Source organism: Dendropsophus ebraccatus, chromosome 3 (assembly GCF_027789765.1).
Source record: "Dendropsophus ebraccatus isolate aDenEbr1 chromosome 3, aDenEbr1.pat, whole genome shotgun sequence".
Classification (NCBI taxonomy): Eukaryota; Metazoa; Chordata; class Amphibia; order Anura; family Hylidae; genus Dendropsophus; species Dendropsophus ebraccatus.
Genome location: NC_091456.1, coordinates 114,732,231 through 114,756,796, shown reverse-complemented (window position 1 = coordinate 114,756,796; position 24,566 = coordinate 114,732,231). Strand labels below are relative to the sequence as shown.

The 24,566-nt window shown below is 44.0% G+C and overlaps 1 protein-coding gene across 9 annotated transcripts in view; it reads right to left on the bottom strand.

Annotated features, from left to right (window-relative positions):
• Nucleotides 1–17,587: 17,587 nt before the first annotated feature.
• The window catches only part of TCF3 (transcription factor 3), a 93,403-nt gene continuing 86,424 nt past the window's right edge, over nt 17,588–24,566 (bottom strand). For all 9 annotated transcript variants that reach the window (XM_069962543.1, XM_069962544.1, XM_069962542.1 and 6 more), the window contains 2 exons: nt 22,901–23,038; nt 17,588–20,521 (listed from right to left, as the gene is read on the bottom strand). In XM_069962543.1, the coding sequence (XP_069818644.1) occupies nt 22,902–23,038 (137 nt within the window). In that variant the 3' untranslated portion in view covers nt 17,588–20,521; nt 22,901. The remainder of the gene's footprint in view (nt 20,522–22,900; nt 23,039–24,566) is intronic.

The following is a 24,566-nucleotide window of genomic DNA, read 5'->3' as shown; positions in this document are numbered from 1 at the left end:
ACCGACCCGGGCACACACCTAGCGTCTCCTCACCCTGATAACACAGGCTTCCCTCCTGGTCTCGTGCATCGGAGGTCCCCGGTGTCCGGAGAAGGAGTCAGCGGCTGCAGGGACAGCTACGTTTGGGTGACTGGGGCAGAGGTGGTAGTGTTGCTGCAGTTGCTGGAGATGTACAGCGGGATAGAGGGGCGCAGTGCAGACCCCCGATCCCGCTATACATCTCCAGCAACTGCAGCAACACTACCACCTCTGCCCCAGTCACCCGAACATTGCTGTCCCTGCAGCACCTGCCTCCTCCTCCTCCTCTGGACACCGGGGACCTCCAGTGCACGAGATCAGGAGGGAGCCTGTTACTTGTTAGCGGCACCGTTGTACCGCCCTCAGGGAAGAAGGAGGGAACATGCCGCGGGGGGAGGAGGTGCCAATGATGCAGTGGGTCCGGACGCCCCGTGCCACCTGGTCATAGAAACGGCCCTGGTTCATGCCTCCCACGTGTCCATTTTTTTTTTAGAAGGACAGTCCCTTCTTTTGACCCACATCCCTTTGCCCTCACCCCCTTTACATGTCCCTCTTTTTGACCTACAAATTAAATTGGTACTAATAAACTTTCTATGTTGCTCTAGAAAGTATCTGGTTTTCTTACTGTATAATAGACCCAAACTTGCATATTATTCCATCATGTGGTGCACAATGGATCCTATAAATTGTTATATTCACATGAATCGTGACATATGTCCCCATTGACACATCTGTAGGTGTTATGGATCCATTTTGGGGCCATGTTCCCTGACACAAACAAATGATTAAGCCATTGTGCATCCGTGTGACCTACTTGACAGGAGGTCCCTGCAAACGCGACATTTACTGAAACATATTCATAATCCAGTACGCATTTGCCGGTCCGTAATTACAGACAGGGTTTGTGTGAATGGGAAGGATTCATTTACATATACAGGATCTGCTGCAGATTTTCAGATATTGGTGTAACTACATGCATGTATCAATCTGCAGCAGATCATGAATGTGTGATGGTATCCTTGAATTTCCTAGCATGAACCATGACAGGAGAAGGCCCAGAAGAAAGTGTCCGCACTATCTTGTTGTCGGAACATAAGAAATCCAAATGATGTTTGAAGGAGGCCCTGATTATTGTCAGGAAATCCTGATTGTTTCCTAAAGGCTTCCTGATTGGGATTTCTTGACACATATTAAGGGGGCCTTAGACCCTCTTCATGTTAATGAAATTTTCTGAATTTCCAGAAAATAGAGGACATGTCCTATATTTGTCCAGAATTTTAGCACAGAACCCAATAGGCATCCCTGCTTTAAAGGGGTACTCCGGGCCGGGGGGGTATTTTGGAGGATCACCGGGGAGGGGGTGGAAATTGAAGCCGGAGGTCACTTATCTCCCCCGTTCCAGCCCCGGATTGCGCCGCTCGGTACTCCCGTCCTGCGGCAGTTTCCTTGTCAGAGCTGCCACATGAGACATGACGTCTCAAGGCAGCTCTACCAATCAGTGGCCGTAGCAGAGTCTCGCCTCGGCCGCTGAATTGCAGAGCTGCCTTGAGACGTCACATCTCATGCGGCAGCTCTGACCAGTAAGCGGCCGCGGGACGAGAGTACCGGGCGGCGCGATCCGGGCACCTGGGCTGGAACGAGGGAGGTAAGTGACCTCCGGCTTCAATTTTAACCCCCTCCACGGTGATCCTCCAAAATACCCCCCGGCCCAGAGTACCCCTTTAAACTTTGGCTCTTTTAGGCGTCTTCTTGACCTAGAACAAATTACCAATTAATGTATGGGCAAAGTTTCCATAAGCTTCCATATGACTCTTCGTTAAAGGAGTTATCCAGCGCTACAAAAACATGGCCACTTTTCCCCCGTCTCGTCTCAAGTTCAGGTGTGGTTTGCAATTAATCTCCATTTACTTCAATGGAACTGAGTTTGAAACCCCACCTAATCTGGAGACAAGAGAGGGGGGAAAGTGGCCAATTTTCGTCTTTGCTTTTTCCATTTTGTTTAAAAGGCCATAGCACTTGCATTTTTTCACCTAGAGACCCACATGAGCCCTTATTTTTTGCGACACCAATTGTACTTTGCAATGACAGACTTTAGTTTACCATAAAATATGCTGCGAAACCGGAAAAAAATCATTTGCACTGTCAAATTGAAAAAAAAAAAAGGAATTTGTTTTCTTTTCAGGGAGTTTCGGGTTTACGCCACTCGTCCTGGGGTAAAACTGACTTGTTGTATATGTTCCTCAAGTCATTACGATTACAACAACATGTATAACCTTTCTTTTATGTAATGGCTTGTAAAAAATGTAAACCATTGTTAAAAATATATGTTCCTTAACCCCTTAGTGACCGCCATGCTGCCTTTTCACGGCGGCCACTAATGGGCTTTATTCCGATGTGTACGCCTTTTAATGGCGGCGGCTGCAGGACGGGTGATCAGCGGTCAGTGTGACCGCTGACACCCTCCTGTAACTGCCCGGAGCGGAGGATTCTCAAACCATGACAGCGGCATCTAACGGGTCCCGGTGGATCCCGGACGGTGCCGTGGGTCACTTACGCGATCGCGATGTCCCGCAGCGCCGTCCGGGGTCCCGATGTCTCCATGGTGATCCCGGGGTCCTAATGAAGGTCCCCGGGGTCACCATGGAGATGCCTCATGCTGACAGGGGTGGGTGTGGCTATTGCCTGTCAGCATGAGGCATGATACAGGGCCATATTTACCATTAGGCACCCGTGGTCCGGTGCCTAGGGCAGCACCTTGCAGGGGGACAGAAAAAACTATTTTTTTTGTTTTTATTTTTTTAGTTTCCCTCCTCCTGTTCAGACTTTCCAGTAAATCTGGTGTCTTTTCCAGGGGGGTGGGGGGTATGGTGGTATCGGTCAGGTCTGGTATAGCCAATAGGTGCGTGAAGATGGGGCGTCTTCAGGTTTAGCGCCTAGGGCAGCGGCAGCTGTTAATACAGCCCTGGCATGATACAATACATTGCAGTACATCAGGTACTGCAATGTATTGTATCAGTGATCAAAGTATTTTACACTAGTGTACAGTAATGTACACTAGTGTAAAAGTGAAAAAAAGTGTGCACCAAACTAGGGCTGGGCGGTATACCGCAAAAATACCGATACCGTCACTGGCGTCGGTTAACCGACCTCAACTTAGCCAGGACGGTATCTGCGGTAATTTTGTGTTTCCCAGAGAGCTTCTGCACGCAGTCGCGGCCCGGCGTGAGCGCTGCACATTATGTGCAGGGACGCAGGAATCAGAGCGGGAGGTGGAGGAGCAGCAGGGCCCAGGTGAGAATGCCCGCCCCCGGCACCCGTCCTGTCTGAGCGCCCGCCCTCCCCCTGTCCCATCCGGCGTCCCTGCACACACAGGACATTAACGTGCAGCGCTCGCCGGGAGGGGGAGTTGGGGGACCGGCACCAGTCCTGTCCGAGCGCCCTTCTCCCCCTCCCGGCGAGCGCTGCACGTTAATGTCCTGTGTGTGCAGGGACGCCGGTGTGCACGCGGGAAGTGGAGGAGCAGCAGGGTCCAGGGGAGAATGTTCCTGAGTGCACAGCCCTTCCCCCGTCCCGCCGATCCTGTCCCGTCCGGCGTCCCTGCACACACAGGACATTAACATGTGCAGCGCTCACCGGCCGGAGGAGAAGGGCGCTCGGACAGGACTGGTGCTGGTCCCCCCCTCCTCCCGGCGAGCGCTGCACATTAATGTCATGTGTGTGCAGGGACGCCGGTCAGATCTCAAGGAGGAGGAGATGTATACCCATCCACCCCTGCCCGCTCCCCTGTGTACCCATCCACCCCTGCCCGCCCCCCTGTGTACCCAGCCACCCCTGCCCGCCCCCCTGTGTACCCAGCCACCCCTGCCCGCCCCCCTGTGTACCCAGCCACCCCTGCCCGCCCCCCTGTGTACCCATCCACCCCTGCCCGCCCCCCTGTGTACCCATCCACCCCTGCCCGCCCCCCTGTGTACCCAGCCACCCCTGCCCGCCCCCCTGTGTACCCATCCACCCCTGCCCGCCCCCCTGTGTACCCAGCCACCCCTGCCCGCTCCCCTGTGTACCCAGCCACCCCTGCCCGCCCCCCTGTGTACCCATACACCCCTGCCCGCCCCCCTGTGTACCCATACACCCCTGCCCGCTCCCCTGTGTACCCATCCACCCCTGCCGACCCCCCTGTGTACCCATCCACCCCTGCCGGCCCCCCTGTGTACCCATCCACCCCTGCCGGCCCCCCTGTGTACCCATCCACCCCTGCCAGCCCCCCTTTGTACCCATCCACCCCTGCGGGCCCACCTGTGTACCCATCCACCTCTACCCGCCCACCTGTGTACCCATCCACCCCTGCTCGCCCCCCTGTGTACCCATCCACCCCTGCTCGCCCCCCTGTGTACCCATCCACCCCTGCCCGCTCCCCTGTGTACCCATACACCCCTGCCCGCTCCCCTGTGTACCCATACACCCCTGCCCGCTCCCCTGTGTACCCATCCTCCCCTGCCCGCTCCCCTGTGTACCCATCCACCCTTGCCGGCCCCCCCTGTGTACCCATCCACCCTTGCCGGCCCCCCTATGTACCCATCCACCCCTGCTGGCCCCCCTGTGTACCCATACACCCCTGCCCGCCCCCCGTACACCCCTGCCCACCTCCCCGTAGAGGAGATAGATAGATAGATAGATAGATAGGGAAGAGATAGATAGGAGATAGATAGATAGGAGATAGATAGATAGATAGATAGATAGATAGATAGATAGATAGGGAAGAGATAGGAGATAGATAGATAGATAGATAGATAGATAGATAGGAGATAGATAGATAGATAGATAGATAGATAGATAGATAGATAGATAGGAGATAGATAGATAGATAGATAGATAGATAGGAGATAGATAGATAGATAGATAGGGAATAGATAGATAGGAGATAGATAGATAGATAGGAGATAGATAGATATAGATAAAGCAGCAAGAGTCCGCAGCACACCAGCATGTAGTGAAGAGTGGTTCATTCCATCAAATAAGGTGCAGGATACGACGTTTCAATTCACTCCAGAATCATTTTCAAGCATGCTTATCTCTTCACTATATGCTGGTGTGCTGCGGACTCTTGCTGCTTTGTATTTTGGGATCCCCTGCCAAAGGCCTTTCTGTGTTCAGCACCCTCTACTTCAGCCTTGGATGTGCGTCTGTCACGAACGATAGATCGATATCTTTACAGCGTGTCAGTGCAGTGCCATCTACAGCCCCCTATAATGTACGTCCCTGTACTGTCACCTGTATATACTATATACCCATCATATATACTCTGGGTACCTATAGTACATAGCTATATACCTGTATATACACGTCCTGTAGTGTGCACATAGCTGTATACCTGTATATACACGTCCTGTAGTGTGCACATAGCTGTATACCTGTATATACATGTCCTGTAGTGTGTACCTAGCTTGGGTTGCTGCTCATTGAGTTACTGTACTTTTTTTAACTTTATTGAAACAAACTATCCCCAGTTTGGCACGACCGAGTGGGTGTGGCTTGTAAAAGGGGTGTGGCTTACAAAGGGGCGTGTCATAGTTATCGTCCAATTATCGTTACCGCAGCTACATATGCGATAAACCGCGATATTGATTTAGGCCAATATCGCCCAGCCCTACACCAAACACAACACAGCCCCCCCCAATAATAAAGATGAATTACATTCCCTATACCCAATAAAACGTGACATAAAAGTGATCAAAAATACAAATCCTATACATATTTGGTATCGCCACGTCCGTAACGACCCAATCTATAAAACTATATCAATAATTATATCGCACGACACACGCTGTAAAAAAAAAATAAAAAAAACAATACCAGAATAGCTGTATTTTATCAATCCACTTTAGAAAATACGTCATAAAAGAGATCAAAAAGTCATATACATATAAAACTTGGTATCAATAGAAACTACAGATCTTCCCGCAAAAAATAAGCCCAAAACCAGCTCTGTCGCGCAACAGATGAGAAAGCTATGGATCTTGCAATGCGGCGACAGTTTTTGTGGGTTTTTGCTAGGAAGATAGTTTCTATTGCGCCAAAGTGATAATAGTTAAAAAAAAACCTATACAAATGTGGTATCGCCGTAACCGTAGTGACCCATAGAATACATGTATTATGTTATTAGTGACTGCCGATACGGATTTTTACGGCGATCACTAATGGGCTCTATTCTGCTGCCATCAGCTCTTTATGGCGATGGTGCAGAATAGTGCAGCCCGCTGGCAATGCCCGCAGCCCCCTCCTTTCAGCTATCGGAGGTCCCCCGACCAGTCCCCTCACCGGCAATCGCCATTATTACCAGTATAACGGTGGCCACCGGTAACAGACATTGCCAGCACAGCTGAACGCTTTCATCTCTTCTCACCGTGAATCCACAGTGAGAGGAGATGAGAACATGTCCCCCCCTGTCCCCAGAATTAACCCTAGTGACCTGGTCACTGACCCTCCCCTCACAGGGCGGCCATCTGATCCAAGATGGCCACCGCCATCTCTGTGAACAGACTCTGTTCACAGTGACGGATTCCTAAAAATGATCAAAGCTTCATTCTCTCCACCACCGGAGGTGACGGAGAGCATGGGGCAATGATTGGTGACCACCCGGTGTGGTCCCAGTACAAGTGATCAGCGGTATATACTTTATACCACTGATTGCTTGTTCCAAATGGTGCCGGCACTTTTTTACGCCTGTCACCAAAGTCAAGTGCCTTGGATTACCCGTAACCACCCTGGATTACTTGTAACCACCCCAGATTGCCTGTAACCACCCTAGATTGCCTGTAATCTCCCCAGATTGTCCGTAATCTCCCCAAATTGCCCGTATCCACCCCAGATAGCCCATAACCATCCCAGACAGCCCGTCACCACCCGAGATTGCCCGTCACCACCCCAGATTGCCCGACACTACCCCAGATTGCCCATAATCTCCCCAGATTGCCCGTAATCTCCCCAGATTGCCCGTATCCCCCCCAGATAGCCCATAACTATTCCAGACAGCCCTTAACCACCACAGATTGCCCATAACCACCACAGATTGCCTGTAACCACCCCAGATTGCTCGCAACCACCCCAGATTTCCCGTCACCACCCCAGATTGCCCGTTGCAACCCCAGATAGTCAGTGAACACCACCAGATTGCCCGTCACCATCCCAGATAGTGAGTGAACACCCCCAGATTGCCCATCACCACCCCAGATAGCCAGTAACCACCCCTAGATAGCCAGTAAACACCCCAAGATTGCCCATAACCACCCCATATAGCCAGTAAACACCCCATAACCACCCCATACAGCCAGTAAACAACCCCAGATTGCCCGTGACTACTCCAGATTGACCGTAACCACCCCAGATTGGCACAGACTGCTCGTAACCACCCCAGATTGCCCATAACCCCACCAGATTGCCTGTTGCCACCTCAGATAGCCAGTAAACACCCCGAGATTGTCCATTACCACCCCAGATAACCAGTAAACACCCACATATTGCCTGTAACTAAAATGAAACTCCTTCTCTTCTGAGCCCTGCTGTGTGCCCACACAGTGGTTTATGCCCACATATGGGGTACCATTGTACTCAGGAGAACCTCCGTTACAAATTTTGGGGTGCTTTTTCTCCCCTGTTCCTAGTGAAATTGAGAAATTTCAAACCAAACAAACATGTTATTGGAAAAATTAAATTTTTTTTCATTTTTACTGTCTTCTTTTGAATACTTTCCTCTAAAACCTGTAGGGTCAAAATGGTCACCAAACCCCAAGATGAATTCTTTGAGGGGTGCACTTTCCAAAATGGGGTGACTTTTGGGGGGGTTCTATTCTGCTGACACTACAGGGGCTCTGCAAACGCACCTGGCGCTCAGAAACTTCTTCAGAAAAATCATGCACTGAAAATGCTAATTGGCGCTCCCTTCCGAGGCCCGCTGTGTGCCCACACAGTGGTTTATACCCACGTATGGGGTACCGTTCTACTCAGGAGAACCTGCGTTACATATATTGGGGTGAGTTTTCTCCCCTGTTCCTCGTGAAATTGAGAAATTTCAAACTAAACAAACGTTATTGGAAAAATTCTATTTTTTCATTTTTACCGTCTTTTTTTTAATACTTTCCTCTAATACCTGTGGGGTCAAAATGGTCATCACACCCCAAGATGTATTCTTTGAGGGGTGCACTTTCCTAAATGGGGTGACTTTTGGAGGGGGGTTATTCTGCTGACACTACAGGGGCACTGCAAACGCACCTGGCGCTCAGAAACTTCTTCAGCAAAATCTGAACTGGAAATGCTAATTGGCGCTCCCTTCCTTCTGAGCCCCGCTGTGTGCCCACACAGTGGTTTATGCCCGAATATGGGATACCATTCTACTCAGGAGAACCTGCGTTACATATATTCGGGTAAGTTTTCTCCCCTGTTCCTCGTGAAATTTCAAACTAAACAAACATATTATTGGAAAAATTCTATTTTTTCATTTTTACTGTCTTCTTTTGAATACTTTCCTCTAACACCTGTGGGGTCAAAATGGTCACCACACCCCAAGATGTATTCTTTGAGGGGTGTACTTTCCAAAATGGGGTGACTTTTGGGGGGGTTCTATTCTGCTGACACTACAGGGGCTCTGCAAACGCACCTGGCGCTCAGAAACTTCTTCAGCAAAATCTGAACTGGAAATGCTAATAGGCGCTCCTTCCCTTCTGAGCCCCGCTGTGTGCCCATACAGTGGTTTACGCCCACATATGGGGTACCATTGTACTAAAGAGAACCTGCGCTACAAAATTTGGGGTGCATTTTCTCTCATGTTTATTATGAAAATGAGATACTTTAATCTTAACAAATATATTATTGGAAAATTTATATTTTCCATTTTTTTCCGGCCTAATTGTGAATACTTTCCTCCAGCCCCTGTAGGGTTAAAATGCTCATTATACCCCTAGATTAATTTTTTAAGGTCTAGTTTCCAAAATGGGGTCACTTATGGGGGTTTCCCGTATACAAGCCTCCTAAATCAACTTAAAAAAAGAACTGGTCCCTAAAAAAAATCAGTTTGGGAAATTTCATGAAAATTTGATAATTTGCTGGTACATTTCTAAGCCCCGTAACACCCTAAAAAAGTGAAATATGTTTACGAAATGAAGCCAGAATAAAGAGGACATATTGATAATGTGACTTACTAACTAATTTTTGTCATGTGCCTTTTTTTTTTTAGAAGCAAAGAATTTCAAAGTTCGTAAAGTGCAAAATTTTTAAATTTTTCATTATATTTTGATGTTTTTCACAAAAACCACAAGACAGTGACCAAATTTTGCCACTAACATAAAGTACCATATGTTACAAAAAACAATCTCAGAATCGCTAGCATACGTTAAAGCATCACTGAGCTATAAGCGAATAAAGTGAGACAGGTCAGATTTTGAAAAATGAGCCTGGTCATTAAGGCCCAAACAGGCTTGGTCCCTAAGGGGTTAAAATCGCTCCATTCCCAGGCTTATACCGTTTTTATCCTTTGGTCTATGGGGCTGATTGAGGTGTTCTTTCTATCGGTACCTTGATTGCGCACATGCGACTTTTTGATCGCTTTTTATTACATTTTTTCTGGATTTGATGCGACCAAAAATCCGCAATTGCGCACTTGCGAATTTTTTTCGCTTGCGCCGTTTACCGTACGAGGTCAGGAATATGATAAATTAATAGTTCGGGCGATTACGTGCGCGGCGATGACAAATATGTTTATTTATTTATAAAATGGGAAAAGGGGGGTGATTTGGACTTTTATTAGGGGAGGGGATTTTTTTTTTATTAATAAAAAAACATTTACACTTTTTTTTTTTTTTTTTTTTAAATTAACTGAAGTCCCCCTGGGGACTTGTATATACACAGCACTAATCTCTCATAGAAAACAATGCTGTGTATATACACAGCAAAGATCGATTAGATCGGTGATAAATTGCATTGGCCTGCTGCAGGCCACAGCAAACTATTGCCGAGCCGGGATCAGCGTCATTGCGACACTGAGGCCCGGCACGGGCAGAAGAACGGATCAGCTGCATTTAGAAACTTAATCAGCCGGCACAGCAACGGGACCCGTGCCGACTAATAGAGGCGCTCCCCGGCTGCAGATCACAGCCAGGTGCGGCGCCGTTCAGAGCGGGATCCTGGCGGGACTCCTCTCTGTACTCCCCCCACGGCACCCTGATGTATTAGATACGTCATGGGTCGCTAAGGTGTTAAAAGAGGCTCAGCAGGTGAAGAGAAAAATATAAGCAAAATTTTGAAATACAGTGGGTCAAGAAGGGTTATAGGGAAAATAAAACAAATACTGTAGCCCAACAATTTTGGCATTGTTGCATGTAAACCATAACAAACTCCAATTTTTTTTTTTTCACATTCAAAATAAAATCTCAATTTTGTAACGATTCTCGATTAAAATCTTGATTTTTTTTTCTTTTTTTCCTAAATAGAACATTTTTCTCCTTGCAGCGTTAAATACTATTTTAATGATGTTTGAGACAACTGTATTGCTTCCCACTGTAACAGTGCTCCCCCTGTGCCCCCATGTAATAGACAAGCCCTCTTTGTGCTCCATATAAGTAGTTTTGCCAAATATGTGCCACTCTGTGCCCCCATGTAGTATAGGAGATGATATTTGAGCCTCCATCTAGGTAGGGGGTAGTAGTGGAGGTATAGCGAATAAGGTAGTACAGGTATAGGTGAGGGGTGTAGTAGTAGTAAAGGTACAGATATAGATGAGGGTTGTAGTAGTATTACCCGAACAGATGAGTGGTAGACAGACAGGAACAGATGAGGAGCAGGGGCGTAGCTAGGAGTCAAGGGGCCCCAACTCTGGCAGCTCATCTCCAAGAAGAGTGGGCAACTGGAGCAGGGGGCAATTAGAATTGAGGCAGCTGGGAGGTCACTGGGACAGACTGTGGGTGACTGGAGTAGACTAAGGCAGGAGGGCACATTCCCAGTATACCCCCCCCCCTACCACTCCACCTGGGCACACACCTCCTCCTCCTCCTCTCACCCCAGGTACCCTCCCCACCGCACAAGGAGGTCCCCATAGAAGGCCGCAGGGACTGCAGGATAGGGAGACATCGCTTCTTCGGTTACTGGAGCTGTACAGCAGGATTGGGGGGCGCAGTGCAGACACCGCTGTACAGCTCTAGCACCTGCAGCAACACTATCACCTCTGCCCCAGTCACCCAAACCCAGCTGTTGCTGCCGCCTTTTCCACTAGACAGGGAACTCCATGTGCGAGGGGAGCGTGTGTACTTGTCCCGCTATGGTGGCGGGTCAGCTGCAAGAGGACCTTGCAGAGCGCTCTCCCTCCCCAGGCTCTGCTGGGGGAGGGAGTCATTTTATCACCTGTGGATTGGTAGATGTGGGCGGGGCCTCACGGCCCTTGTGCCACATCACCCAGACCCTAGCGCCACTTAGCCCCACTTCCATCCATGACGTCATCACCGCATAGGCCCCACCCCCTAGATTGGCCCACACCAATGGCCGCTGAGGGGTGAAGCGATGTAGCACAAATGCCGTGAGGCCCCGCCCACATATACCAATCCACAGGTGATAAAAACGACTTTTTACCAGAACAAGCACCATGAGGTGTGATATAAAATAAGTAGTGAAAGCTGTAACATTTACCCTTTACACCTGTGGAGGGCAGTCAAAATGCAAATAGGGGGTGACAGTGTCACTTTAAATGTCGCGATGCATAGCGATTACTTGTAATGACAGGCGGAAGTAAGCCACTTACCTTCGTCCTGTATGCTCTGCTCTCAGGCAGGCTCTATGTACAGATCGCCGATAATACTGATGAATGCTATGCTACGGCATAGCATTCATCAGTATATGCAATCAGAGCATTGCATATATAAGTCCCCAATAAACATTTATAGTACCAACTTTCCCATTATACAAATAAAAATATAAAAAAATATAAAACAAACATTATATATCTTAGCATGCAGAGTTGTATAATATATAACAATATTGTTCCAACATGAACAGTGTAAATTAAAAAAAAAAAGGATTGGTAATTCTTTTAAATTATATATTACAAAGTTTTTGATTTTTTTTTCCTCTTACACCAATATGATACCAATAAAAATCATGGTGCAAAAAATGACACCCCAACCAGCCCTGTAGGTGGAAAAATAAAAGCGCTATGGCTCTTAGAAGACAAGAAGGAACATTGCTTTCATTTGACCTGGACATCCGTGCATCAATGACTTTCGGTCATGAAGGGGTTAAAGTGTAACTGCCATTTAATTTTGCAAGTGATTTTAAGAAATTCTGTAATGGGTTTTATTAAGCAAAAAACCCTCTTTCTGTAATCAAAAAGCTGTTTCTCCGTTTCTCGGCCTCCCCCCCTCATGTCTTATCTGGCTTATCACCAGGCAAAGCCATCTTCATTACAGAGAAGTCCTAACCTATGGAGGTAGGAGTGGTTGAGGGGGATGAGTCTGGGCACCTAAAACACAGGATTCACAGGTAAGAAAGGTCAGTGCTTATCTGGAAACTTGGCAAGAGAAGATTGCAGGATGTTGCGTTTTGCAGGACTGCCTTTTCCTCTCTCCGTGTTTACTCATCCTCCTCGGCCCTCCCCCCATCCCTAGAGCATTATGGACACAGAAAAGCTGCTTCTTCTTGAGTGAGGGGGGGAAGGCTGCAAAACAGCTTTTTGAGTACAGAAGGAAACTCTTTTGCTTAAAGAAAACCTATTGCAAAGTTTCTTAAAATTGTTTGTACTATTGATATGTATTGATTTTTGAAAACTGAAATTTAAATTACAGTTACAATTTAAGGCCCCATACACTTTAGACCAGTGGTCCTCAACTGGCAGACCGCGGAGGCCAGCTGTCTGGACCCCTGCTGCAGCTCAGTATACCTGTATGCCATATGGGAGGCGGGAGAGTGCACAGGGGGGCTATATGCTACAGGGTGAGAGCTCACAGGGAGGCTACATACTACTGGGTTAGTCACCCCCTTTGTATCTAATTTCAGAATAAGCATCAATTCTGTATGTAAATAGTTCAACAATGTTTGTGAAAAGTTAACAAAACACGTTTACTACAGCTCAGCCCTTCACCTGACAAAAGACCCCGGTAAGTGGACCTTCACTTAAAGTTGTTGAGTACCCCTGGCATATAGTATTGCTGTGCTGGGGAAAGGTGTATGTTATCCATAGTTTATGGAAAATAGTGCATAAGTCATAAAGAAAGGTCCAAACAAAATACCCCATTTGTATACTTAAAGGGGTACTCCGGCAGGGGGGCAATTTTGGGATATGCGTTCCAGCAGCGGGTCCCGTATCGCGGCGCTCTGGTCCCCGACTGCTTCCTGGTGTCTGACGCGGGCTCAAGACATGACGTCTCAAGTCCCCTCAGCCAGTCATTGACACAGGCGGGATCCGTTTCAAGTCCGCTCAGATCCCGCCTTGAGACATCTTGAGCCCGCGTCAGACACCAGGAAGCGGCCGGGGACCGGAGCGCCGTGATACAGGACCCGCCGCTGGAACCGAGGAGGTGAGTGGACGTAGTTTTCCTCAGCCACCTCCTCCCCGGCCAGATCCCAAAATAGCCCCCCTGCCAGAGTACCTCTTTAAAAGGACAACTCCAGGGTCTGCTAAAAAAAAAAAAAAAAAAAAGCAATTATTATATAAACAAGGGATCATATATACCTTTTGTATAGGAACAGTGAATTGCCTATACACAGCAGTGTTATCAGTCAGTGAATAGCCTATACACAGTGGTATACCCCTGTTCTTGTACCTGCATAAATGATCCATGAAAATCTTTAATCCTGATTTCACACATTACAGGCTGGATAATAGCAAGTGTACTGTAGTCCTGTGAAACCATGTGACCGGCAAGCAGATGGGAGCAGTGCCGATAGCCTTCCCCTGCCTCCTCGTGAGGTGTATCATGTTTCCTAGCTGTTGGAGGTGCTGTGTGTCTGAGAGCTTTCCCTCATCAGCCAGGAGGAGACAGCTTTTGGCCGCAGACTGCCCTCATGTAAAGTCAGCCCGATCACAGTTTCACACAAGTGTACTGTATGCCTGTGAAACCATGTGATCAGGCTGGGGTCACCATGTCTGCCATGAGGAGAGAGCTTCTCACCACCCACAGCAGCAGTGCATAATTCCACCCACATAATGAAGGGGGTGGCGCCGAATCGCAGTGACGTTGCGAATCAAGATAGCGTCCACGATTCGTGACGTAGGCAAAAACTACAGGACTACACTACCGGCGGGAATCAAGGCCCAGAAAAGTGGGGTAAGATCGCAAAATCAGTAAATAAGAGTAATTAGGTACTGATGTAACTTTTGATTTGGGGCTGATATGCAAAAATTGTGTTTGCCCGGACTTCTTTAACCCCTTGCCTCCGCAGCCTGTTTTGGCCTTAATGACCAGGGCCTAATTTTTAAATCTGACCTGTCTCTCTTTATGTAGTTATAACTCTGCGGTGCTTTTAACTATCGCGGTTATTCTGAGACTGTTTTTTCGTGACATATTCCCCTTTATGTTTGTGGTATACGTTGGTTGATACACTCAGTAGTTTTTTGTAAAAAACACATCATTTGTGCAAAAATTTGAAAAATGTACATTTCTTTATATTCAAAATTCTCTTTTTCTAAGAAAGATAGTCATATCACATAAACTAATTATTACTGCAACATTTACAACATGTCTGCTTTATGGTGACGTCATTTGGTGAACGTCCTATTATTTGTTAGGATGTTAGAGGGCTTCAAAATTTTGCAGCGATTTTTCACATTTTCAGGAAAATTTCAAATTCTCCTTTTTTGGGAGACTAGTTAAGTTCTGAAGTGGATTTGTGGGGCCTGTATGTTAGTTACCCCCGTAAATCCCTCCACTGTAAAAACTGCACCCCTCAAAGTATTCAATGTAACATTTTATAAGTTTATTAACCCTTTAGGTGTTTCACTGAAATTTAAGCAAGTTGGAGGGAAAGTTTTAAATCTTATTTTTTTTGACAGATATTCTATTTTAATCAATTTTTTCCTCTAAAACAGCAAATACTAACTAACAAATGCAACTCAATATTTATTCCCCTTATTCCAGTGTTTCTAGAAATCCCCTATAAGTGGCCGCAGTGCGTCACCTGACTCAACCACAGAGACCTGGGGAATTTTGGGGCCTTTTTTTATTTCAGGGATTTTTTAGCCATTATACCATGTGACAGAGGCCTTATGGTGCCAAAATATTTGTTTAAGACAAGTTGTTGTTTCCATCTGTACCATTCTGGTGGCCATGTGACACCCTGATCATTTTTTATGATTTTTTTAATGAGGTGGTACGATGAAAAAACACAATTTAGCAGCTGTTTTTCATAATTTTTTTGTACCTCGTTTATTATACGTTGCTTATGACAAGTTATTTTTATTCGGTACGATTACAGTGATACCCATTTTATATAGCTTTTTTTATAGTTTATGGCATTTATACTATAAAAACTGTTCATGTCTTGTATATTGTAAGAGCAGCAATATTTTAATTTTTTCGCCAATGGAGTTATGTGAGGACTTTTTTTTGCTGCACAAGCTGACGTTTTTAGTGATTCACCTTTTGGGTATATGTGATGTTTTCAAAGCTTTTTTTTCTATATTTTTAGGGGGAGGGATTAACAAATAATTGTCATTTTGGTTAGTTTTTCATTTATTTTCTTTATGGCGTTAATTGGGCGGGATAATTAATGTAATCGGTTAATAGGCAGGGTCATTACGGACGGGGCGATACCAAATAAGTGTACTTTATTTATAGGGGATCATTTATAAAGGGGGGTGGGGAATGTGTATATTTATCTAATTTATTTATGTATTTATTTACTTACTTAATTATTTATTTAATTATTTATGTATTTTTATATGTATATGTGTTTTTTTACTTATACAGTTACTTATATAATGCAGTACAGCACCTGATCTGTGCTGTACTGCATTATATAGTGAATGGGCTGTCAGTGTTACACACTGACAGCTCATTTTAACGATTCGGTCCCTGCACTGTGCAGGGACCTGATCGTCACTAGCCATAGTAACCCAGACGCACCGGGATAGCGTCTGGGTTACTATGGTAACTCCCGGGGGACGGGCTGGAAGCTCCGAGGGGGGGGGGGGGGCGCGGCTCCGGGGTCGGCTCTGGGGGTGGGAAGCTCCATACGGGGGGCACGGCTTCGGGGGGGGGCTTCTCAGGGGGAAGCTCCAGGCGGCGGGTGGTGGTGACTGCAAGCTCCGGCAGGAGCTGGGGGAGTTGTAAGCTGCGGGCGGGGGGACTGGAAGCTGGGGGCGGGGGCACTGGAAGCTCCGGGCAGGGGGCGGAGGGGCTGAAAGCTCCAGGCGGGGGGCTTGAAGATCCGGGCGGCGGGCTGGAGGCACTGGGAGCAGAAGGAGCTGCAAGGGGGGCCTGGGGAGCACATCAGTAGTGGCGGCAGGAGGAGGCAATGTGCCGCAGCCTCCTCCTGTCGCCCGATCGGTGAGGGAGACAGCAGATCTCCCCATAGACGCTGCGGTCACAATGACCGCAGCGTCTATCGGGTTAACTGCCCGGGGGGAGCACGGCTCCCCTCCAGGCAGTGGCAGCAGGTGGAGGCTGTGTGACACAGCCTCCTCCTGCTGCCAGATCTCAACTAGGGACAGTGGGGGGAGGCAGAGAAGGCATGACGTCCAGGGACGTCATGATGCGTTCTGACACTGCTTTTCATGACGTCCCTGGACGTCATATTGGGGGAAGGGGTTAAAGGAGTAGTGCGGCGGTAAAGAATTATTCACAGACTAACACACATTACAAAGTTATACAACTTTGTAATGTATGTTATGTCTGTGAATGGCCCCCTTCCCCGTGTCCCACCACCCCAACCCGTGTACCCGGAAGTGTGGTGCGCTATACTCACCTGTCACGTGCCGACACCAGTCTCCGATCTTCAGCGAGTGACGTCTTCTTCGGGCGGACGGCGAACAGCTCCGACTGTCCCGAATGCCGGCCGCCCTCTGCAGCGTCATCCGATGCTCAGCCGCGATTGGCTGAGCATAACTGTGCTCAGCCAATCGCGGCTGAGCACAGTTGTGACGCAGCGGAGGGGGGACGGGCGGCAGCGACTCGGCCGTCCGTCCGAAGATGACGTTTGGCACAAGATGGCGGACGGCCCTCGACACGGATCAGGTAATGTATAATGCACCACACTTCCGGGTATACGGGTGGGGGTGGTGGGACACGGGGAAGGGGGCGATTCACAGAATAACACACATTACAAAGTTGTATAACTTTTGTAATGTGTGTTATTCTGTGAATCATTTCTGAGCGCCGCACTACCACTTTAAGTAATTAACTTTCACTTTACCTTGTAGTGAGTGCATTATTCTTTAAATACATATTAAAAAAAAAAAAAAAAAAAAAAATAATATATATATATATATATATATATATATATATATATATATATATATATATATATATATAAAGCTCATACAAGAAAATACTTTCCGTTTTTACAAATGTTAACTTTTATTACAAACTTTTTTTTAAATGTATTCATTTTTTTTATCATTCATCAGTATACAACATCTGAAAGACTGGGATTCAAGAAGTTATACAGTTATAAAAAGCTTACATATATTGCTACAACACAGGTATATTTACAGGACAATTTTCCAAATCCATTTATAATAAAAAAAAAAAAAAAAAAAAAAAAAAAAGGAAGATTTTTTTTTTTTTATTAATACAAATTAAAAAAAATCCAGCCAGCTGATTTGACACTTGTATAAAATAATTAAAAAAAATTCTGAGGCACTCAAGAAACACAATTTCATGTTTGAATTACGTCTTGAATGAAACATTCTCAAAAACACATTACTTTCTGGCTTTATTTGGGGGGTTAATAAGGCAATGACATTAGTAGCCTTATATGATATGGATAAATGGGAAATAAATATCACATTCTGGGCTTTTAAGTAGAACTAAAATGAGAAAGGGAAAGGCGAACAGATTAAATTGTTCATTTAAAGTATACACTGTAACAACGAGATGACTGGGGGGCGGGAGGGGGAGATTGATGTTCGTAATAAAAAGAAAAAAATATATATATATATATATTTATATAATGAAACCAAGTCACTAATTGACCCATAACACATTTTCTTAAGACATTCAGTTAATATGCAATTTGCTAACTATACTCAGACTACATTAAGCCAGCAACACACAATATCTGATCTAAACTCTGCATGTTAGCCCAACAGTGTCTATGGAAGAGAATAATCCAAAATAAAATCTGCAGACAGATTCTCCTGCACTGCCTTTTTTTTTTTTTTTTTTTTTTTTAAAGAAGAATTGACTTAAAGATAGGTTATTAAATCTTGTCCCCCTATTCATATTTAGATAAGGGGATGCACAACATTACAAACACCATTAATGCTACATCACAAACACCATTCAGTAACACTACAGGTGTTAAAGGTGGATGTTATGCTAGAGGCCTGTGGAATAATCACTTATAACCAGACAGTGCTTTAGAAAGTGTTTAATGCAATGGGTTACATTAAAAGCAATGATATTCATTTGCACATTTAAAAGGGAATGCATAATATATCTAATTTACTAGATGTTAGTTTGCAGACAAGAAAAAATGTGTTGTAGACTTTTTATAAAACTTTATGTTTGGGCATGTGGGAGGCACGTGGCTTCATCTTGTATTAAGTGTATAGACAGGGTGGCAAAGTGAGTGTTTTATTAAATCTGCAAGGAGTGACCGTACTGGTGATAAACTGTCTGCAGACCATAACAGTCTTAAAGAAGTAATAAAATACAGCCTCACCCTGAATGAGACAGGGAAGATGCATACTAGGCTGAATGTGTGTTTAGTGTGACTATCTTTGCCTTATGCCTAGCAGTGCAATGCTGCTGTCATCTGTCAATAAATCTCCTGCCCTACGATGACTCTGCTAAAGTCTACACAAAAAAAATGCACAAAATTAGGTATTAAAATAATAAAAAAAAACAGGTTGCCAAAATAAGACAATGACCTTTTTGTATGTCAGCTTGAGGATGAGGGGGTGGGAAATGATGACGGATTGTTATAGCCATAAATTCAAATAAAAAAAACAATTTTTACAATACAAAATTCTAATTTTCATACATTCCCTTTAAGTACATGGAGATTAGAAATGGGGAAGAGGAAAGACTGTTGAGTGTTAAATGGCAGTTACAATAGTAAGCAGGAGTGCAAGGTACAAAACCAAGACAAATTATGGAGAACATAAAACACCAATATAAAATTATATGGGCTGGAAATCCTGCATGTCAGTGAAAATGCTTTGACAGTAAAAGCAGTATGAAATGTTAAATTCAGTCCAGGGATGTGCATCTTGAAGTTTTAACTGATATAACCAGGGAAGCACAGGAACTACACAAGGTCAACATGGAAGGCGTTGGTGTTTTAGAACAGATAGCCAATACTAGTTCCTCCAGGACTACAGTCTATAAAATCAGGAGAATGTCAGCTCACAGATTTTTTTATTTTTCAATTGCAGAGACCCAAATGTTCACCCCTAGAGGTGGCAAAAAAATTACTAGGATACCTGTGATACTTTTCAAGTCCTACCCTGAGCTGCACAAGATCCCTAATCTCCACAGGAATCTCACCCTTTGATTTATCAGACAAAATCATATATATTTATACAGAGAAGCTGCTATTTTTGTAGCACCATAGGTGATACCAATTTAAGCTCCTAAAATCAGTATTACAGCTAGAAAAATTCTTCAAAATAGGATGACAATCAGATGGAAAAATAAACCATAGGAAAGGTACATAACACAGTGGTTGAGGTATTAGGTATAGGGGAATCAAGATAATGATAGACCACTTAGCTTGTCTATATTTTTTTTTTGTTTAAAAAAAATACTTTTGTTCTGAATTTTATTTTAAAAAATCCATTGCTTAAAACATGAAAAAAAATCTATTTGTTCTAACTTCAAAAAACAAACAAAAAATACTCACATGCCTATCTCATTTTTAATTGTATTTGTTTTTTTTTTATTCCAACAAAACAAAGTCTTTTGTTTTTGTCTTAGAAGTGTAGGCACAAAGTTGGGAAATACTTCCAGCAGAGCAGGGGTGGATAACTTCTGGGCAAACTTTCTACAACTTCCACCACTTAAATAAGTTTTTTCTTCAGTTAAGGCAAATTCCTCATGACCTCTCTTCTTTCTTTAAGCGCAAGTCCAAAGTTGAGATGTCAATCCAAGTTAGTTTATTATTTTTTTTTCTCTTTCCACTGTAAAACTCAGTCATTAGAGTCAATTTCTCAGGAAAATATAGTCAAGGCCACAAAGAATTCCATGTCTCAAAGTTTTTTTTTTTTCTTTCAAACAAAAACTGTAAAACCTTTTAAAAAATTAGAATTATATATATAAAAATAACCCAACGTATGATGTAAAAAAATCCAGCAAGCTCGATGAAACTGTTGAGAAACAAGAACATAACATTACAAAAGTAAGCATGTATCAAACGTACAAATTTCATTATTATGCTTTATATACTACTACTGTTTCTCACTTAGCTGTAGAGTTAAAGCAACTCTGTACCCACAATCTGAACCCCCCCCCCCAACCCGCTTGTACCATCAGATAGCTGCTTTTAATCCAGGGCACGGGTATGTTTACACAGAAAGATTATCTGAGAGATTATCTACCAAAGATTTGACGCCAAAACCAGAAACAGACTATAAACAGAGATCAGGTCATAAAGGAAAGCCCGAGATTTCTCCTTTTCAAATCCATTCCTGGCTTTGGCTTCAAATCTTTCTGTAATCAAAGCTGTAATTAACGTTTCAAACTAAGGTTGTTAAATAGCAATTAAGGTGCCTTTACACAGATCTATCGGACAGATTTTTGAAGCCAATGCCAGGAACAGACTAAACAGAAGAGGTCATAAAGGAAAGATTGACATCTCATCTTTTCAAATCCATTCCTGGCTTTGGCTTCAAAAATCTGTCAGATACATCTGTGTGTAAAGGCCCCCTTAGGTCAAGGAGACATACGACACCTTACATATATCCAGTCTCTCTGACACTTTAATGGAGAATAAAAGCATTTTTTTCTATCTATTGTAAGCACAGATTGATATATGAAAGGTATAATTTGTATCCGCCTCCTAACAGATATCCGACAGTAACTTCAAGAAAGGAAAGTACAGCAGCACTCATGAATACATGATTATATATGAATACAATACATTAAGTTCCACTAAACCAGGGTAACGTAGACATACTTTTTCCAGCCTAGTGATACTTTATGATTGTTTTATTAGTCGGCCAGAAACAATGCGACTGCACATAGCCGTATCGCTCACTGTGTACGGAACAAACTTTTACGATTTCATTTGGAGTTGATGTCAGATCTGTTTGGACTGGGCACCACCTTGACCATGCAGGCCATGTCCTAGTGGAGGAGAGATTGTTTATGTACTTTGCTATCTAGCAGGGTCAGTATTTTGGAATGTGAATTGCAGCTGACAGATTGACAAACTATATCTCAGGGGTAAAACAAAAAACAAAACAAAAAAAAACAGCATGCTGTGAACCCTAGGCTACATTCACACGTTAGTAGTTTTTCAGGACCATATATGATGTCTGCAACCCACAAAAAAATTGGAAGGTTCTGCCTGGATGATCCTTAGATCGTCCGTGTGGCCCAGAGGAGATAGCAGCGGGACTGTTGGACCGCGGCTCCTATTGCACACCAGTAGATAGTAGGTAGTTAGATTGTTGTCAGAATTATAGAACATGCTGTAAGACAACAAATAACTGACAGACTACTGTGCATGTTGGCCTATGGTTTCCTTTCAGCATGAGCTATTAGACAAAATAATTGGCCGGCAACCAGCCAAGTATGGTCGACAATCGTTTTGTGCAATAGGACCTTTATTAATTTGGTTAACCCTCTTACTACTAAACAATTGCTGTCCAGAATATAAAAGGCTAAAGTTTAAACTAGAATCTTATCTTTCAAGCTGTTAATGTTCTAGATGCAAAATTTGAGACATCTGGAGGTAGGAAAGTGCACTCCATTCCACAAATCTGTATTAAAATGGATACTTTTGACCACGTTTTTGTGTACGCAAAAAGAAAAAAAAACAAATGGATACGTTTTGATATTTTTTTAGTAATGGAATTCAATGGAAAAACGGATTCAAACAGATTGCACACAATTGCATCAGTTTTTTCATGAAATGTATACGTTAAACAGATTGCAAAAATGCAGTGTGTGAACCCAGCCTAAGGGAGAGGAGAGCTCAAAGTGACATCAAGGAATAAAATCCTACCTTGTTAGGGCACACTGAAAGCCTATGTGACATTATTGATCAATCCCAGCAACCTTATGTGGCTACTGATGAATTTGTAGGAATGTGGTTCCCATTGCATTTGCTCCAAGGTATGTGAGAACACACCTCAGAGATGAACATGGGGGAACATGCAAACTTCCTGTGACATGAGTAGGAGCACCCTTTGTAATATCCATATGCCAGATTCACAATGCATTTTTTGCTTTACATTTAACGTAAATGTTAAATAAGGAAAAATACAGATGCAATAAACCTTGAAAATCTGTTCCTTAATAATTATTTAATAGATTGACCACGTTTTTCTGTACCAAAAAAATGTAAAAAGATACTGAAACTGAATCAACTAAACGAACGGAAAAACAATCAGCCTAGCCAAAGTATGTAATTTCTGTTTATGCATCCTTTTAGGTGCCTCACAATTTATTGGTGATTAAAAATAATAATCACCCTTATGACTTGGGTAGGGTAAACCACGACAAGTGCAAAGGTTACTTACTTCACATATGACCCACTGGGTTATGAGAGTCTCCAAGACCAGACAGTCCGCCAGGCAACCCCATCTGTGGGTCTACACCAGACACCTTTTCTTCCTCACGCCTCTTCAGACAAGCAGCCTTCGGGTTTAGATTTCTCTCTATGAAGTAAAGTAGTTGTTAGATGGTGGAGTTCAATATGTTCAATATGTTAATATTAATGCAAGATTATTAGTGAGGTCATTATCGCACTGGAGGCATACTTATTTTGACACGCCAAAATCATACTGTTCTTTATTCAATAGCGTGTAGCTGACAATGCCAGTTATAGGTTTTAGGTTTGATTTATAAGTGATGTTAGTATAAGCATTGTGGATACTTGATATATAGAATAAATAACGTAAAAAAAACTTTCAACAGCAAACACACACACACACACACACGAAAAAAGGAAGAAACTAATAGCAAGGTAGATCGTAATAAAAAGCCTATATAACTTCAGATGAAAGTAATCCTAACATCCTGAAGTGGTGAACGGAAGGCCCAGTACAAAGAAACAAGCAAATATTACAAGTAAAGGGTGATAAAGAACAGATGTGAAAAGGTAATTATACACATAATATATTATATATATATATATATATATATATATTATCCATTATGTTAATGTTTTATAATTCAAGTAAAGGTGCTGTCCTAAGATACTTGGAAAGAGCAGTGGTTGAGCTTGTGCTCTGCTGCTCTCCTCAATTTCTAACAAAGTGCTGGCTTGGTCAGACCCAGGCAGCACTCTGATCTCCATCAGTCCCACAGAAACGAGAAGCAATGAAGTGCATACTCAGGGGACAGAGGACCCTCAGAAATAACATTTATCATCTATTTCGTGGACAAGTGTTTTGAGACCAACCCTTTAACAACCCATCAGCTCATCTCTTACAGTATTAGAAAATTTCGAAAAGGTAAATGGAATGGAAGTTGATTTACTGTGCAATCATTATCCAGTCTAAATTAGAACCTATATATTAGAAACTATATATAGGCGTGCTTAACCCCCCCCCCTTCCCCAAATATAGAGCCCGCAAAAAGTATGAGCAAAGCCACATTAGAATCAAATTACTACTCGTTTGTCACCAAAACCTTACATATGGTTTTATTTCTTAATAAGGCTGGGTTCACACTGCGTTTTTAGCATCCGTTTCACGGATCAGTTTTTTTTAACGGTCAAAATAGTGTCAACAGAACTTTATTGTATGTAAAAAAAACAAAAAAAAACGCATCCGTTTTGATCTGTTTTTTTTTTTCCAATAATGGAAGTCATGGAAAAACTGATCAAAAACGGATGCACACAAATGCATCAGTTTTTTGCAGAAAACGGATCCGTTAAACGGATGCTGAAAACGCAGTGTGAACCTAGCCTAATTTATAGCTTGCCGAGTGGCTACAGTGAGAAACTCTCAATTGCCTACTTCTGCCCTTTGTAGCCTAAGCATTTGTGCCATTAGGGTACATTAACACGTACAGGATCTGCTGCGGATCTGAATCTGCGGATATCAATGTAGCTAAATGACTGAACACTGAATCAAATCTGCAGCATTTCCTGCATGTGGGAACATATCCTTATAACATACTTGGGAATTGCATTTTCTTTAACATTTAGCCTATCCCAGGGTTCAATTTTGAAGGAAATCT